The sequence below is a fragment of the Drosophila melanogaster genome, chromosome 3R (genome assembly GCF_000001215.4).
Source record: "Drosophila melanogaster chromosome 3R".
NCBI classification, from domain to species: Eukaryota; Metazoa; Arthropoda; class Insecta; order Diptera; family Drosophilidae; genus Drosophila; species Drosophila melanogaster.
In genome coordinates, this window is record NT_033777.3 from 4,732,509 (window position 1) to 4,749,130 (window position 16,622).

The 16,622-nt window shown below is 39.4% G+C and overlaps 1 protein-coding gene and 2 non-coding genes across 15 annotated transcripts, besides 1 other annotated feature; 1 reads left to right on the top strand and 2 right to left on the bottom strand.

Annotated features, from left to right (window-relative positions):
- Positions 1-1,145: 1,145 nt before the first annotated feature.
- On the bottom strand, positions 1,146-16,548 carry tacc (transforming acidic coiled-coil protein). 13 transcript variants are annotated; one of them, NM_001275333.1, is made up of 11 exons: positions 16,283-16,548; positions 15,848-16,040; positions 11,956-12,157; positions 9,344-11,674; positions 4,965-5,272; positions 4,806-4,870; positions 4,673-4,744; positions 4,515-4,619; positions 3,134-3,295; positions 2,900-3,049; positions 1,904-2,838 (listed from the first exon to the last, which is right to left on the bottom strand). In NM_001275333.1, exons 2-11 carry the CDS (start codon positions 15,932-15,934, stop codon positions 2,643-2,645), a joined length of 3,678 nt encoding a protein of 1,225 aa, NP_001262262.1. In that variant the 5' UTR covers positions 15,935-16,040; positions 16,283-16,548; the 3' UTR covers positions 1,904-2,642. The 13 variants fall into 13 exon arrangements, with proteins under 13 accessions (NP_001189169.1, NP_001189167.1, NP_001262262.1 ...); NM_001275332.1 differs by lacking the exons at positions 15,848-16,040; positions 16,283-16,548 and adding an exon at positions 13,289-13,906 and having other exon boundaries at positions 1,904-2,345; positions 2,657-2,838; NM_001202240.2 differs by lacking the exons at positions 15,848-16,040; positions 16,283-16,548 and adding an exon at positions 13,289-13,906 and having other exon boundaries at positions 1,146-2,838.
- Positions 3,636-4,105: a mobile genetic element.
- On the top strand, positions 4,992-5,400 carry asRNA:CR46137 (antisense RNA:CR46137). The gene has a single exon (NR_133326.1).
- Positions 16,156-16,215, bottom strand: mir-9384 (mir-9384 stem loop). The gene has a single exon (NR_144662.1). It is a non-coding gene; the product is annotated as a mir-9384 precursor RNA (primary transcript).
- Positions 16,549-16,622: the final 74 nt, after the last annotated feature.

A 16,622-nucleotide genomic window follows, 5' to 3' on the forward strand; every position in this document is an offset into this window, starting at 1 on the left:
GGTTCCTTTTAGGACCTCTTTTATATCCTCAAAGAGAGAGGGAAATCAGTGATAGATTTTCGTGCAATGGCGCGAAATACATAACATAAAACAAACGGAGCCATGCAGGGGCGCTAATATGATGACGCGCAGTGTAGGGGCGGTCGTTTTATACTCTCACTCTTCGTTTCCTGATCATAGTTGTTCGTGAACTTTTCCGCAGCCAAATACCTTTGTTGTTGTCGCCGCTATTCTAACCGAAAATTCTCAAGAGGCTGAGTTTGGAAATAAAGCGACCAAAAGGCTGGTCAGCATGGATAAGAGCGCACGCAAAATTATAAGATGATGTAAACCACTAGTCAGCGGAGATCACCCCGTACCGGGGTTCTGGAAAGCCTCTAACTAGAGTTTCCACTTTATTTAACCACTTACATAGATACATATGTATGTATATTTTGTGGGTGTTTGTACCACTAGGGGTGCAAAATAGGAGTTGCCTAAGTCCCAAATCGACGTTTCGCACTTCGTTTATTAGAATAAATTATATTTTTATATAAAGGGGGAACTAAATCGGAGTTGTATAGTCTTCACACCGAACATCAATTTCATGTTCATACGGACGAGATTTTAGTAATAAAATTATTATTTTTATACATTTTAAATTGAAATTATAGATATAATAAATCATACAATTTGTACATTTTTAGGTAAAACATTTGTATAAAATTTCAGATGCGTAGTATTAAAAAAAACTGAAAAATCATAATCCTTTCCTTAACTTGCTGTAGCTCTTTGGTTGTACTAACTTTTTCTAAATGCACCCGATCCAACCCAATGAGAAGATATTTTCTTCGACACACTCAAGAAATCGCGCAAAAAGACAATATATATAAATATATACGTATGTATATGTATGTATATAACAGCAAACATTTATAAGCCCTAAATAAAGAGAAACTATATAAATTTTGCATTTGAAAGTTGAACTTTGCCACGTGCAAATCGATGATAAAGGCTTTGCAGGCTTCGCAACAAAGTCCACAATTGAACAACATACATTTAAAATTTTCACCAAACACTCTCAGTTTTCTTTCCAAAGACCATCAATTTTCATTCCCAAAAGCACTGGAAATTTGCTTAGAAGCTGGCAAAACTTAAACGGCCCTAAATAAAGCAGCAGACTTTACTTTACTTCGGTTTTATTGCAATGAAATAGTTTATTTACTGAATGCATCTCAATCAATCACCTTTACGTCGTACACATACGTCACGTCACATGCTCAGCACATCGTAGTTCATATGTGCTGGGATGTTGTAATACTATTTGTGTTTTTACAGCGCTTTGATATATAATCCATTCTTTTTCAAATGTCAAACTACAACAGTTATTCCGTTCTCTCGTCGAAAACTTTCCCTAAGAGCGCAAGTGTTTCTGGGTGTTTCTACTTTAGAAAAATATATGTATGATGTTATATATTATGAAGTAGCGTTTCTCAAATTACATGGACTGGGTACAAATTTGTATACAATTCTAATTTGTTTTCTTCGATTTCCACTTCGTGATAAGCAAGTTTATGTTTTTCTTACATTACAATTATTTTCTTACTTGGAAGTACAATTTATTAAGACTTCTGTACGAGTTCACTGGGGTTGTGTTCTTACTATATGAAAAAAGCCCATATTTAAACAGAAATTTTGCCAATTTTTTAAAAGTAGTGTAGTTTACAGACTTTCTTAGAATGTAAACTTTAAAAGTAATGATTTTGTCGAATAATCTAAAACACAACTCATAAACCATGTGGGGTCATAGCGCTTTGGTCTTATTTATTTGTTTGTAAACTTTTTGTTTTTGCTACTTAAGGCAACCTTTCACTATAATGCGCAAACTAATAATTACAAGTTGAACAAAGCAAACGAATATGTTGTATTATGCATAAATTAATTTTTTCGTGTATTTAAAATGATCTCTTTTTCTGTTTTTTACGCTTCTATGTTTTAGTACTAGTATGTGATACAGAGATATTTTTAGTACAACTATTACAAATTTTCAATTAAATAAACTAAGTGTAAACTTAAACATTTTATAAAAGCGCGCCTCAAGCGAACGCTGTTTCTTACAATTTGCAATTGTCCGCTGCTTTAGCATCCGCTGCACACTATTATTTTGCTTCTCTCGCCGATTGCTAAACCACAGTTTTCCGGCGCAGATCGCCGCCAAGTAATATCATAGAACATAAATCAGGTTTGATACGATAGAGAATTAGTAACATATGACGGGCAACCAGACCCGTAAGGCGAGAGGAACTCAAACTCAATTGATCTGCCTGTGATTTGTGTAAGTGAGTGTTTTCGGGTCAACTAAAAATCTAGAAAAAGTATATGTGTCGGAACGTTAGGTGTAAATCTTGAAATTCAACACACAAGTGAATTTGGTAAATGATACAGTTGTGCATAAGCATTTTCTTAATCAGTAAAGAGCACGCAGCCGAGCGGTTATTAAACCATTACAGAAATGGAGATGACGACGATGGTAGCGCAGTTACAGATCTACGGACATGCTGCTTTCTGGAAAGGCTCCATATGCCAAATGAGTGTTGTGATGAGGGTGAGTGCGATTTTACAGCAACATATAAATTACATTCCGGACAATCCGCGAGATGAGTTTAACTACTACCACCTTGTCCCTTGCCATAGATGAGCTCTTCGCAGATCTTGAGCAGATCAGCGTTTTCGCGGGACTTCTGTTGCAGCTGCTCCGTCATCGAGACCCGCGAGATCTCCTCCTTCTTAAGTAAAGCTTTAAGTTTTTTCGTCTCGTCGGCATGCTCCCTCGAGTAGGTGTCCAGCTTTTTGTTGGCACTAGGACAGGGAAAATAGTTGTCAGTTAGACAGACACCTTAATTAGAAATCAATCGCTCACATTTCCAGCTGCTGCATGGCATGGTTCTTCATCTTGTCGTAGCGCTGTTCCTGCAACCGCAGATTGTCCATCATCTGCTTTCGCTCTGCCAGAAGCGATTCCTCGTTACTTTTAAGCTGCGAGGTCATCTCTTTGCTTTTCTCGTATTTCCTACAACACAACACCATCACAGTAAGTTGGATATCCAAACCAGTTTTAGTTAGTATGTTCAGTATATCTGAAGATATATCTTACACATGCAGATCGGAAAATGTCGTCTCCAACGATGTTAAGTGATGGTAATTTGCGTCCCGGTCTGCCTGGACTTCCTGCAACTGCCGTTCGTGAAGCTGTGCTTGCTGCTCCTTCTCACTAATGAGCTCTGCAATTGCCTTCTCATATGCCTCAATGACACCGCTGGAAAGGAGAAATGGGTTTTACAATATTAATAAAGCTCTGTATGATGCTAATTATGCGAAGTTCCTGAAGACCTGTTATTTGTATGCAAAAATTAAGATAGAAAAAAATACAAAATTAACATCAAAACCCAGTATTAAATTCTCTGACGGTAAAAAATCAAATTACACAAAAATGTTTATTACACCATCGCGAAATTACACCTATCGTAATTGATCGTGTAATCTTTTAAAGAAATGCCCTTAATGCTTTCCTTAAGTGAACAAAATATTTAACAGCACCGAAAATGCCGGATTATTATACCCGTTACTCGTAGAGTAAAAGGGTATACTAGAAGAACTATATAATGAATTTCTATTCTTGATCAGGATCAATAGCCGAGTCGATCTAGCCATGTCCGTCTGTCTGTATGAACGTCGAGATCTCAGGAACTATTAAAGCTAGAAGGTTGAGATTCATCATACAGATTCTAGAGACAAAGACTCATCCAAATTTTTCCACGTACACTCTTACGCTCACAAACCGCACAAAACTGCCACGCACATGCTTTTGAACCATTTTTCAAATTTTTTATAATTTTATTAGTCTTGTAAATTTCTATCGGTTTGCAATGAAAAAAATGGTTTGCCACGTCCCCTCTAACGCCCTAAAGCCGCCCTCACTTTTGAACAAACTTTACTTTTTTCTATAATTTTATTCCCCAATATCTATCGATATCCCAGAAAAATTATGAAATTTCGAGTTCGCATTTATACTAGCCGAATACCGGGTATCTGATAGTCGGGGAACTCGACTACAGCATTCTCTCTTGTTTACTATAAAATCTGTAATATTACAGATACAGATATAATTACACAAGGAAGGACCGCCATGTATAGTGTGCCTTAACTATGGAATGTTCGTTTGCTATGTTAACATTTAAAAAATCACCAAATTATAGCATCTGTTGTTATTACACCTGTTTAAATAGTAACCAGGTCTTTCCTATATTAGCAAATAAAATAAACTTAAGTTTAAAATTAAATTATATTAAGTAAAAAATTAAAGCTCTCCTTCTTTCTACTTGTTATAGCTTACAAGCTATACCATAAAGATTTATAATACAGAGTTTCCTTGCTAATAAAACCGGTCACATCAGCGATCAACTAGTGGTACTGATCCAGGTTACAGAAACTAAATACTACTCTAGTAGTAAAAACTAAAATCAGGGAGGGCTTACTTTAGTTTTGCATTTGTTTTGTCCTTTTCTGTAATACGCTTGATCAGAGCCTCCTCGCGCAGCTCTCCCTCCTTGAGCTTCTTTTCAATGTCTTCGGACCTCGTTCTAGAATGAAACACACTATTAGTTGGCATTAATTGTCATTGAGGCCTATTTACACTTCATTTTTGATTTTCTTCTCCAGCTCATCCATATCGTTGTAGTTGTGCGTCTTATCCTCCGTATTAGTGCTAAATGTAAAGATCGCATTAGTAACATGGCACAGAGAATGCTGATTCACCTTTTACTAACTTGGAATTATCGAAGGTTTTATTGCAATCGTTATCAATGACGTCCACACTCATTTTAACATGCTTCTATAAAAATACATCGTAATTATTAGTCGTAATAATTGCATTAATATAAAACGCCGCATTGATTTTGTGCCTGAAGAATTCACTGATAGCTTACTTTTGTTCTATCCACAGGTGGCTTAAAATCCCATTTCTTGGCTGTATCTTTGGCACTCGATATTACTCCAAAAGACTGGTTCCCGTCACTTGTTTCGTGCTCCTCCAATGTTGGGCTAAGGAGCCGGTTCTGGTGCTGGTTCGATCCCAGAATATTCTGCAGCGCCTGCTCCTGCTGATTCGGATGATTAACGGGAACAGGGGCTCCAAGGAGGGGATCAAACTTCAACAGCAGCGAACTGCGGTCAATAGGCACACTATTGCTGCCTTTCGTGTACAAATAATCAAAATCTGATGAATTTAGTATTACTGTGGTAGGTGTTCGGTTTTTGTTGGTGTTTATGGTAATGTTTAGATGAGTACATGCGCGTGCATTTGGTGTATGGGTTTGATGAGAAAAGAAGAAAAAATATAAAACATTTAGTAGTTAGTCACTTATTTGTCGGCTTTTTTTTTGTTTTTTTTTTGATTGATTGATTTAAATTTTATTTAATTTGATTATGCCAAAAAAAATACAAGAAAAGCAGGTGGAGAAATGCCCCCTAAAACGTAGAAACTAAGCTAAATGATACAAGGGATTGGGTATAACTTGCTTTGAGAATTCTCGGCCGTGAAGTCATCATCCAATTCACAATTAAACACAATTAAACTGATATCGTTTCTATTTCTTCAATAGAATTGTTCTACAGTCATTAATAGAGATTATTTGCCTTAATTCAGTATCAGTTTTGATCAATGATATATACTACTCGGAGCTTTTTTATAATAATGAATCAAGTATAATCATGATTCAGGCGATAGGTTAATGTTGAATTTTTTTATAAAATCAATGCATGAACCATTCATGAGGCTTTTCACTGCTTATCCATACACTTGCACAAAAAAATTGTACACTTCGACCTCTACATCCTTTAATAAAATTGTCTTTCGAAAATAATTTCTTTCTAACACTTTGAAAAAACAAAAGGGAGAACGATGGCAAAGCCAAAATAAGACTCAAAATGACTCAAGTATCCGCCCCCATTCAACCCCCCAAAAACACTAAACCCAGACTCTGAGGGGCACGAAATTTAGGTTTGTCGGTTTTGCATGGAAGCGGCATATTTACTTTAACAGTAGCCTCGAAAAAATTTTAATTTACTAACAGATTTGAAAAGTCCTTTATCTAAAGATTTACTTTTCTTTAACTTCCTGAAGTTAAGCCTTAAGCTTTCTTAGAGCCAACAAATTAACTTAACTTGGAAATTAACTGATTTCACTTAAGTCACATTAAATCTCAATTAAAACAGTCAAGAACATAAAAGGGACCCTTTTTCTCAGTGCATTTGGAAATGGGATTGGTGAACACTTTGGCACTTGGCTTTAAATATAGTAAGAACCCCGGGCAGCCCCAGATATAATGTTCAGGTCACCATATAGGCCGAATTGGGGCTCGGGTTTTGTATATTTCTCAGTTTTGAAAACACCGGACCAAAACAAAACAAAGGCAACCGATGACTTGTGAGTCATTTTATGCAATCGACAATGGTTTCCGAAAGTGGGTTGAGTGAAGGAGAGCAGAAGCGGAAACGCAGAGAGCGAAAGAGCGAAGAGAGAAAGAGCGGTTCTTCACTGCGCTGCATTTTAATTGCCTGTCTCTGACAAGGTGTGCACTTTTAAGATTCTACACAGTTTTCACATAATTATGTTAACGGTGACTACACAGTACAAGAAAAACACCCACACGTACATTTATGTACAATCGTACACGAATACGCTTAGAAAATCGCACAATGAAGTTTCATGCTCTCACTCTCACATACTATTTTTTTCTTAGCGATTTGGAGACCTGTCTTTTGGCTTTATTTATGCCTATTTGTTGTTTTTCTGCAGCCCAGCTGCTGATTACATTTCCGATTTCTAGTCATTCTTGTGGACAATTATCAAAATAGAACCTTGCAAGCCTTTGTAAACAAACAAAATTGTGGTTCTACGCTTTTTAATGATTCATTTTCGATTTAACAGCCTGGCAATGACAAGATTTAACAGCAGTACGGTACCGATGGATAAAGCGACGTCAGATGTTGGAAACTAACTGAAATGGAATTTCTTATTGCTTACATTTCTCTCCGCGAGTCCAATACGAAAACCAGCGCACGCACGCGAGCGAACGAACGAGTCTGAATTCTGACTGGAGTGTGGGTCAGTATTCAGCAGTCAGCAAGTGCGCAGAGAGAATAGGTGCGAGGGAGAGAGTGCTGTGTACACGTTGTCGGTTTGGAGTTGTGCTCATACCCTCTACCCTTCACCATGCATCGAACTGCCACCCACTGAATGTCTTTTTCTCTCTACTGCAACGTTTTGGGACGGAGGGCTGTGGGGCCCGGAGAGTTCTTCAGTGAGCGGTTCGAGATAGCAGATAACAGTAAGACGTCGATACTAAAAACCAATTGTTTCTTTGAAAATATAATGTTTTAAATTCTGATCCAACTGCTTAAAGTTTTCACATTAAAACATAGAGAACGTCTTTATTTACTTGTCGATAGAAATTGCAGACATATGACAACATGAAATAAAAATTTTTTTAAATGTAGGCGTGAAAGTTTTAAGCGCACGTACTGACGAAGCACATCAGGAGAGTATGCGATACACCAATCGAAGAATAAGAGCAATTAAAAATAGTTCATGGAATCATCAGACATTTTGCTTACGAAACATTCGAAGATTCACTAACATTCTCTAAACACTTACTATTAATATAAAATCCCAAAAAATATGTAGATCTAGCGGTCATGGAAGCAAAATCCTTGGAATTTTTTTTTTTAATTTTGTATTTGAATTCATAATTGTCTTTCAAACACAAAGTTTATTTAGCGAGTTAACACAGCGCTGTGCTGCAGTTTCTATGAATGAGGAGAGCGAGACAGAAAGTCTCTCACCTAAGCTGTTGCTCATGTGCGGGGTTGTTTTAGCTTGGAAGATAGTTTTCCTTGTCAGCGATACCGATAAATATTTTAGGCGCCGTTGTTTTAACCATTTGAAATTGTAAACTTATCCGAAAACATTTTACTAAGAAAAATGATGGAAATATACGCTAGCTCTGGTGATTGACCAAAAATATTAACGCACACAGACACAGATACATATGTATGTCTGGATTTTTGAGCTGATTAAAGACGATAATAAACTGGCACTAGTTCTTCAATTAGAGAAAGTGACGTCACATTTAAAGAAGTTCTTACATTCCGCTCTTGCAGATATGTGCGTCAGGGGAGGCATAGATAGCTGCAGAAATAAGAGAGATGTCAAGAGAAAAAAGAAAATACCAATGGCGGTGAGCGGCGAAATTGAAAGAGAGAGCGCACTCCGTTTTTTTTTTTTTAAGAAAGAGCAGCATAAAATGCATGTGCAGCAAAAACAAAAGAAAAACAGGAAATGGGAACAAAACTTCCAGACAAAAAAAAAACAACAAATCAGTTTCTAAAATCCACCAACAGCCATTAAAAACAAAAAAAAAAATTATACCAACTGCATTGCATAGTTAACCCCTTTTGTTTGTTCCTTTCGCTCTTACATTAACACCGAAACCCCAAGGTTTTTTTCTTTCACAAATCGAAGTTCAGGTTCATTGCCTTACATGTGTGCCTCATTGGTTTATTTTTATAGCCCCTATTCGCCGAAAAAAGGGTATACTAGACTCGAAGTAGAAAGAAGCGATTACGTCTATGCAGGAACTATAAAAGCTAGAAAGTTAAGTTAAAGAAAAGTTAAAGAAAGTTAAGCATATTCCAGGGACGCCGACGTAGCGAAAGGTTGGCACGCCCATAAGCCGTTAAAAACTCGAGAACAGTATAGACTATCTGATACCCTCTAATCAGCAAGGGATACAGTTTAATATTCGTTCGACAAATATCAGTAAACAAATAAAATCAAAGCATTTTCAAAATTGTGGGACTGATTTTCAGGTCTAAGGGGAGAAATTTCGATATTCTTTTGGCAAATCGATAAATTGGGTAGACAAAAAATCGGTTATTCCAAATAACAAAACATTATGAAAAAAAAAACAACGCTACTGTGCAAAAGAAAGTAGACTTTTGGCAATGTTTTTTTTTCGAATAGCAATACAACTAAGTTATTTAAAATTATTAGACTAATTCCTTCAAACAGAACTTATAACTGCAAAATGGATGCTCTACAAGGGTATAAACTTGTACATTTATTAACTGCCGGAAGAATCAACTACAAAATACTGTACTGTAAAAGGGCACTTCTTTTGACATTGACAACCAAATATATATGAATAAAAACTGCACGGCTTTAAAAGATTAAATAACAACTTTTGAATGTAATAAAATGTAAATGAACATTCCTTACAAACGATATAAGCGGTCATTGACTTACGGTTTTGGTTGTTGACGCCATCATGGAATTCGGCATCAAAGATCTCTTCCTGCTCGCCAGCTGTACCACTTCTCTTCCTGATCATCGCAGAAGCGCCTTTGCCTCCGGTTTCTTCATCAGCATTGACCCTAAACTTTGCTTGATTGTTGGAAGCGCTGCTGGTTTTAAACATGTCATCCGAAACTGGGGAAATTGCACCAAAGTGCTCCAAGAAAACATCGTCCTTCTCATCGCTGGCACTTAGCGTGGCTTGCTCTTTAGCAGAGAGAGTTTGCTCCTCCAACACAACGGTGCCATTTCCCAATGGGGACACTGGAGAAATCGCCTCAGGAGGTCTATTTAAACGTTGGTGAGTAGGAATTGGTGGTGAATTTGAAATTGGTGCTTGGCGTTCCTTCCAAGTTTGCTGATGCGACTTCATCACGGCTACTTCATCTGCCCTCATGGAGATATCCACATCCATAACTTCATCAGCCCCGGTGTCTTCGGTAGCCTCCACCGCTGGAGAAGCATTCTGCTGCATGCAGAAGGTGCGTCGAGGGTTCTCATTTTCCATACAGAAAGTCCGACGCGATTTGGCCTCCTCCTCTTCCTTCGTGGGCTGAACCACCGAGAAAGTGCGCCGCTGCTTATCATCAACCGATCCCAGACTTACGGCAAGGGTGGAAGAAGGCTCAATATTCTCTGTACCCTTCTGTGATTTGTCCTCCGTAATGCTTCCGCTGTCAAAGGTCATATTTGACGAAGTGGGAGAAATCTCGCTCATTGGCAAGGTTTCGTTGAGGTGCTGCTTCTCAGGACTCGGTTGTGTTAACTCAAAGACTATTGGTGATTTCGCTATGACTCCGAAATCGCTTTGCTTGCGATGTGATGAACGTTCTACCACAGCCTCTTCCAAATAGGGCATGTCCTTTTGCTCGAGCTGAGCACGCGGTGAGCGTGGAAAGTGGGACTGTTTTTCAGCAGGTTCTTTGATGGGGAAACTGGGCGAAGTCGGTTCTGGAAGGCTTGCAGTGGTTGTATTCCCTTTCAGATCCAAGTAAAGTGGCGTTGGTAAGACTGCCACAATGGGTACCAGGCCGTGTGATAGCTGCTTACATTCCACCTTCCCCGCCGTCGAGACACCATCAGGCAAAGGCAGCTCCCTCAAAGCCAGGAACTCTAGTTCCTCCGCTGTTTTTGGGCGATGTGTAGGTATGGGCGGGGAAAGGGAAAGTTCGATAATTTTTGCTTGAAGTGCGGGTGTCGGCGGTGAGAGCGAAGCTGATGGGACAGATTCTACAGGCAGCTCTATTTCAGTCATCTTTAATGCACTTTCTTTTCCTGCAGTTTTTTGATCCATTTTATTATCTTGACAATCCGTATCATTTTGAACGCAGAGTTTTAAGAAAAATTTGCTTGAAACGGGAGAATGAGCATTAATTTGCTCCTGCCGACATGAGTTAAGCACTGTGGCATCATCCACTTTCATGGATTCATCCACATCCATTTGATCAAGCTCCTCCACAGTCCTGTCTTCAGTTGCCTCCATAGCTGGGGATGCATTTTGCTCAAGGCTGATGGCAGTGCATGGTCTCTCCATTGATTCTACTGCCACCGAAAATTGCTTCTCTTGATTAGGGTATTCTAGAGATTTTGCTGATTTTGTGGACAGTTCTGAAGAAGCCTCTTTGAGATTTAAGGCCTTTTCAGGCTCCTTAGGATTTTGTGCGTCCTTCACCTGAGCACTACTGACCGGGTGGTGCTTCTCTTTCTGAAATATATCTTTTGTATTTGTTTGCATTTCCTCTTGATGCTTAGCTAAGTCTTTCGTAGAGTCCAAGGCAGATAAGGTGAGCTTCGGCTCAAAGGATTGTGTACCAGACTCCTCAGACAGTACTGATTCTACCAATGATTCTGATTCCTTTGCATCACTATTGGGTTTAGAGTGTTTGGCTAACTGGTCTAGTTCAACCCTATTTTGCTCCTGATTTGGATGATAGTGCACAAAATTATTCTCTGGTTTTGACTGGGTTACGCTGAGAATATGCGTTTGCATAAGATGACGGTCTTCCGCATTCAAGACGTCCTTTAACATTTCCATGGTTTCGTTTAGGTCATCCACATCCATGGCTTCATAGCTGACGTTGTTGTGCTGGCTAACTGCCAAAGGATCGTTGAATTCAGCTCCCAGTGTAGAAACTGAGGTCATGGACAGCTGCTGCTCCAAAACATCATTAAGGGCACTTGAATATGCCTCTAACTCCGATCGATCTCCGGTGTAGCGCTCGCTATGAAGCGATAAACACTCGACAAAAACATCCGAATCCGAATGGTTGGATTTCAGTTGAGCTAAGGGAGGAATGAATGCGATATATTAATCAATTCGTTTTAATAATAATTAAATACATATAAGAAATTTATTTATATAATTAATACAACGAGAAATTTATACATAAACTTGGAAATGATTTATTTTCCCCAGCTGGCCCTTTCCTTTGTATAAATGACGGTATTGAAATAGAAGAAATTACTTCGCTCTTCTGGCGGATTTCGTATGGAATTCTTTTGTACATCAATATAATTTTTCTACCTTAAGAGATTTCTGGGTTACACAAACAAGATTTACTCACTATCCATATCGGTACTTAAAGGAGCTAGTTCCGGTATTTGCGTCTCATCGAACTCGGGAAGACCTCCAAACTTTGGAACGAGGTCGTCTTCTGGCTTAAGTCCACCGGGTACCGCCGTCTGATGCCCCAGAGCTGCCGCCATTGCCTTCTGTTGATCCATGCTCGTTGGCTTGGGACTGGGCTTCACCGCCAACGGACTCAGCTGCCAAACAAGAGATGCAAAATTTAAGAATATAGTTATCAAGATGTACATCGCGGTCATGATCCGAATAGTTTTAAACCGTGAACAACCGATGTTGGGAATGGGGTTTTAAAGATGATCACGAGTAGCAGCTGGTTGGTCATTTAATTAAGAATTTTTGACACACAAAAAGGCAAGAGCCCCACCACAGTTGGCATAAATAAATCGCATTTGGGATGACTTTTCCCGTATTTTCCCATTGCCAAGAAATTATACAAAGGCATAGGACCCCCATTTTTAGTTATTATCATATACAAAAGAATACATTATTATGAAATTATGATCTTCATTTGAAAAACTTCAATCTCATCTAATGTAGCCCATATGATACAGATGCCTTCAATTCACGCTTAAAAAAGACATACATTTCAAATGTTTGTCGCAGTCGGTCAGTCAACAAAAGCAAATGTCATTAATTAAAAAGCCAGCCAAGACGTAAAAATCGGGTATATGGCATATGTTTGGGAGGGTGGCAACGAAACGGATTGAGGAGCAAAAGGTGGGGAGATGGACGTGGAACTGGGTCGACGTCAGCTTTTGTGCAGTGCGAAATAAACATGCCGCGGATTCAATGCGGCCGGCCGCCATGTTTAATGTCTATTTAGGTTTGGGAGCATCGTTCTACACGCGGAATTTAATTAGAGCGCATTGCAGTATAATGGGTGCTGCAAGGTTAAAGTCAGAAGAATAAGGCGAGTGGTGACCGGCTTATGAGCGAGACACTAAAAATTAGGAAAATTCTGGCATTAGACCAATTTCTCCGTTTCGATTTTATTGATAAGTATTTTAATTTTAATTTTTTGACAATGGGCTCAAATTTGAGTGGTAATGGGAAGCAGATTCCTGCGGAATATTAGCCCAAGCTAATGGCTAGATACAACCCTATTTAAAATAATATTTTCTGCAACGCAATAAGGTGACAAAACCAAGTGGAACCGCATAAATACTATATATGCAATCGGCAAAACACATTGGGACATTACAAAAAAATTCCAATGTGTAGATTTATGCAGTTTGCCTAATACTAGAACACCCCCCCCCCCCCCCCCAGGGATGCACATAAAAAGATAGTCCTAATTCTTTCAGACATACCTCGCCACTCATGGCTTGCAAGTGCTCCATTTCGTTAGCACTCACTTGGTTCAGATTGAAGTTTATTTCGCTTAGAAATTTCTGTATTTCTTCTCTACTATCAGTGCTGTCCTCGGGGGCTGGGAGTGGGTTCGAGATGGATTCCATAAATAGTTCACAGTGCTTTCCCTCCAGTCGTTGCAGCTCCTCAGAGGCGGACTCTAGTAACGAGTCCAGGTGCGCGGATACAAGTGTAACTCCTCCCTTATCCCTTGGTGTAGAACATTCATCAGCGGGACTAGCAGCTTCTAGGGCTTCCATTGTCGTTGGCTGATTGGTGCTGATGCCAGTGGTGGCGATGCTTTTGGGTCTTTTGATGATATTCGCGAGGAAATCCATGCCGCTCTACGCACGATTAACTCCTGAGACGCGATACGGTTCACTTGGCTCCAAAAAATAATGGATCTATAGAGTTCCTTAGTTTGGTCTTTAGTGTTTTTTTTTTTTTTTTTTTTTTGTGGTTTTTGTTGTGACACAGATTTGGGCTCGCCTACTCGGTAAAATCTTTACTGTGATTTTCCGCTTCCATTATATTGGGTAATACCTCCGGGTTTCTCACGGCCCGTTGTCGCGTGCGGTTCTCACTGCCTCCCGATCATGTCTGCCTTTAAAATCAATTTAAAAATATTTTCGTTTTCAATTTGCTTTGCTCTGCTCAGCGTCACACATGCACAAATACTTAGAGCACGGCGAGAGTGCGGGGGATCGACAGACCGAGTGAGAGAACGAATAGTTTGAATGGCATCCACATAACGATCCGGATGTTTTCGTATGTCTTCATGTTTGGATCGTTTTAGCCCACATGGCGTTCTCCCCTTATCAGCACGGTCCTCTCTTCCATTTATAATACTGCCATATGTTTTCACATGTGAGACGGCGGCTAGAGACACCTTTGTATATTACACATTATGGATTTCATACCAACTTAAAACATTTATTTAGCACATCCTTAGTCTTGAAATAGTTCCGATAAGTTATACTCTGAACTTTTAAGCACAAATATTCCTAATGAAAATTAAATCAAAACAACAGAGAACTCAGTCGTTTTTCTCGACTACCCATTACTCAGCTTTTGGAGCTACGAGAAATATACCCTTCAAAGATTTTATTAGCATATAAATAATATAAGTCTTAGTGGCCAGATAGACTTGGCTGGTGATTCTGAAGATGAAATCTTATCCTTTCTATGGTTGGAATAGTTACCCTTTTCTATTTCGAGAAAATATATTGGGTTTTATGAAGCTAGAGGGCAACACACACTTGATCCATTTAAACACACTTCTCTTAGATATATGAAATACATTTTGGAAACGGTCGAGGTCGTGGGCAACATTTATAAAATAATAATGTCAAAAGAGCGGGCTCAAGTTGACAACCTTTTTGACTGAACTGCAGTGAAAAACTGAAAAACTATACAGGCCTCAGACGAAATTCAGACTGAAAGGCAGCAGTGAAAGTGCAAGACACCGCAAATAAGTCGAAACACTTAAAGAAGGGGATAAATAAATGGGATACGAGAATACGGCGACCGCCGACTGCTTATATTGTCTTCGCAAATCAACTGGAGGAACTTGGTGCAAATTCAACGCTTTGATGACAGAATTATTTTGCACATTTTCCATAGGATTTTTGGAGAACAGTCTTATTTGCAAAATGCTTTCTCTTAAAGATATACCAGTAGAGGCAAGTAGAGTGCTCTAAAATAATAAATATGTTGATTTGGCTCATCACATTGTTTCAAGTGTAGAGGCCTGGTGGGTCCCAGATGACATGCAATCCCACAGCCATTGTTGCGCATCATGGCGCACTATCTGCAAGCTCCACATTGCCCAACGGCTGACTTTGCATGTTTGGCGAGAAAATGTAAGCAATGAAACGGAATCCCACACGATGGGCCTTGACGAGGGGGGAATAGTTAGATGTTGGCTCTAGCGTTATCCAAGCAGCGCGCGACAGGTGACAAGATATCACACGGTTCCCGGCTCAGGGTGAATTTAAAACCAATGTAGTTTGTTGAAGCATATAAGCCTTGAGTGGAATCCAAATAGTGGCCACAAATGAGTATACTGATTTCAGAAAACACAATAAATACAATAGAATAGAATACAAGTGGAATTTGAACCTTAAGCTGCAATTCGAATATCCAATAGAACTCAGGAAAATAAAAGAAAACAAATATTGAGGAAGAGCCAACTATAAACTGATCTAAAAATAGGCAAATGTGGAAAGGGGTGGAAACCATCTGTAGATCCTTTATAATGAGCATTTTTGTTGGCAAAAGGGAAGATGGAGTTAAATGACATTTAGTCAAACTTAAATCCTCAGATGGGCGTTTTTTGGACTGTAAACCGCATTAGGCACTGACATTTTGCAGCCGTTAGCCGCCAACTGATTTATTGGCATAATAGCGATACACACTAGCATTTTTAAATGGAAAGTGCACCATCTGGAGAGTGGAAATTTCAAGAGACAAATATATAGAAGGAAGAATAAGTAACTTTTGATTTTCCCTTGGCATACCCGATTCCCTCGTCCGTCGTCCGCCTTTATGGTAATTTTCCCGGACAAGGCCCTCGGTTTCCGTGTCTTGCCCGGCTTATTGCCCATTCTCCTATGGCTATGGCAGATCGGGGAAACTGGTCACCTGGGATGGACAATGTCCGGCGGACACCGATCAACTAGAGAACTCTCGTTCGCGACAGCTGCCTCAGAGCTAATAGGAACAGCGAATAATGGAAATTTATATGTACATATGTATTTACGATGAACAATTGCGAATAAAGAAAATAGCAGAACAGCCTGCGACGCAGCATACCCACACATATGTACAAAGTACATAACCGAACACACACATATGTACCTGTAGACGTGTGAGTTGAATTATGCCTCTGCCGAAAGTGGCTGCATTGGTACATCGCGGACGGAGCACGCCTCCAAGTCCAGCTATTAACTTACCTTAATGCCGCCATCGTTTTTGTTGATCTCCCGCAGAACGCCGCGACCACCAAATCCCATTCCTAGGCCATTTTCTGCGTCGTCGAATTCCATGGCATATGTGTATCCCGGCAGGCAGCGCTCTTCTACAGGCCGATGACACAGTTAAGCTATACGTTTTCGGATAAAACTCTTATTTATCGCAATATGAAATTGGTGACGCGAATTTCCAACGTTGCTTTGGCGAAAATGCCGCTACAATTTGAAGAAGCATAAGTGACAGTGTGGCCAAATTGCCAGCAGGGAAAAAATACCAGAGGGCAAATGTTACCTAGCATGTTATTAATAACATTATTTAATT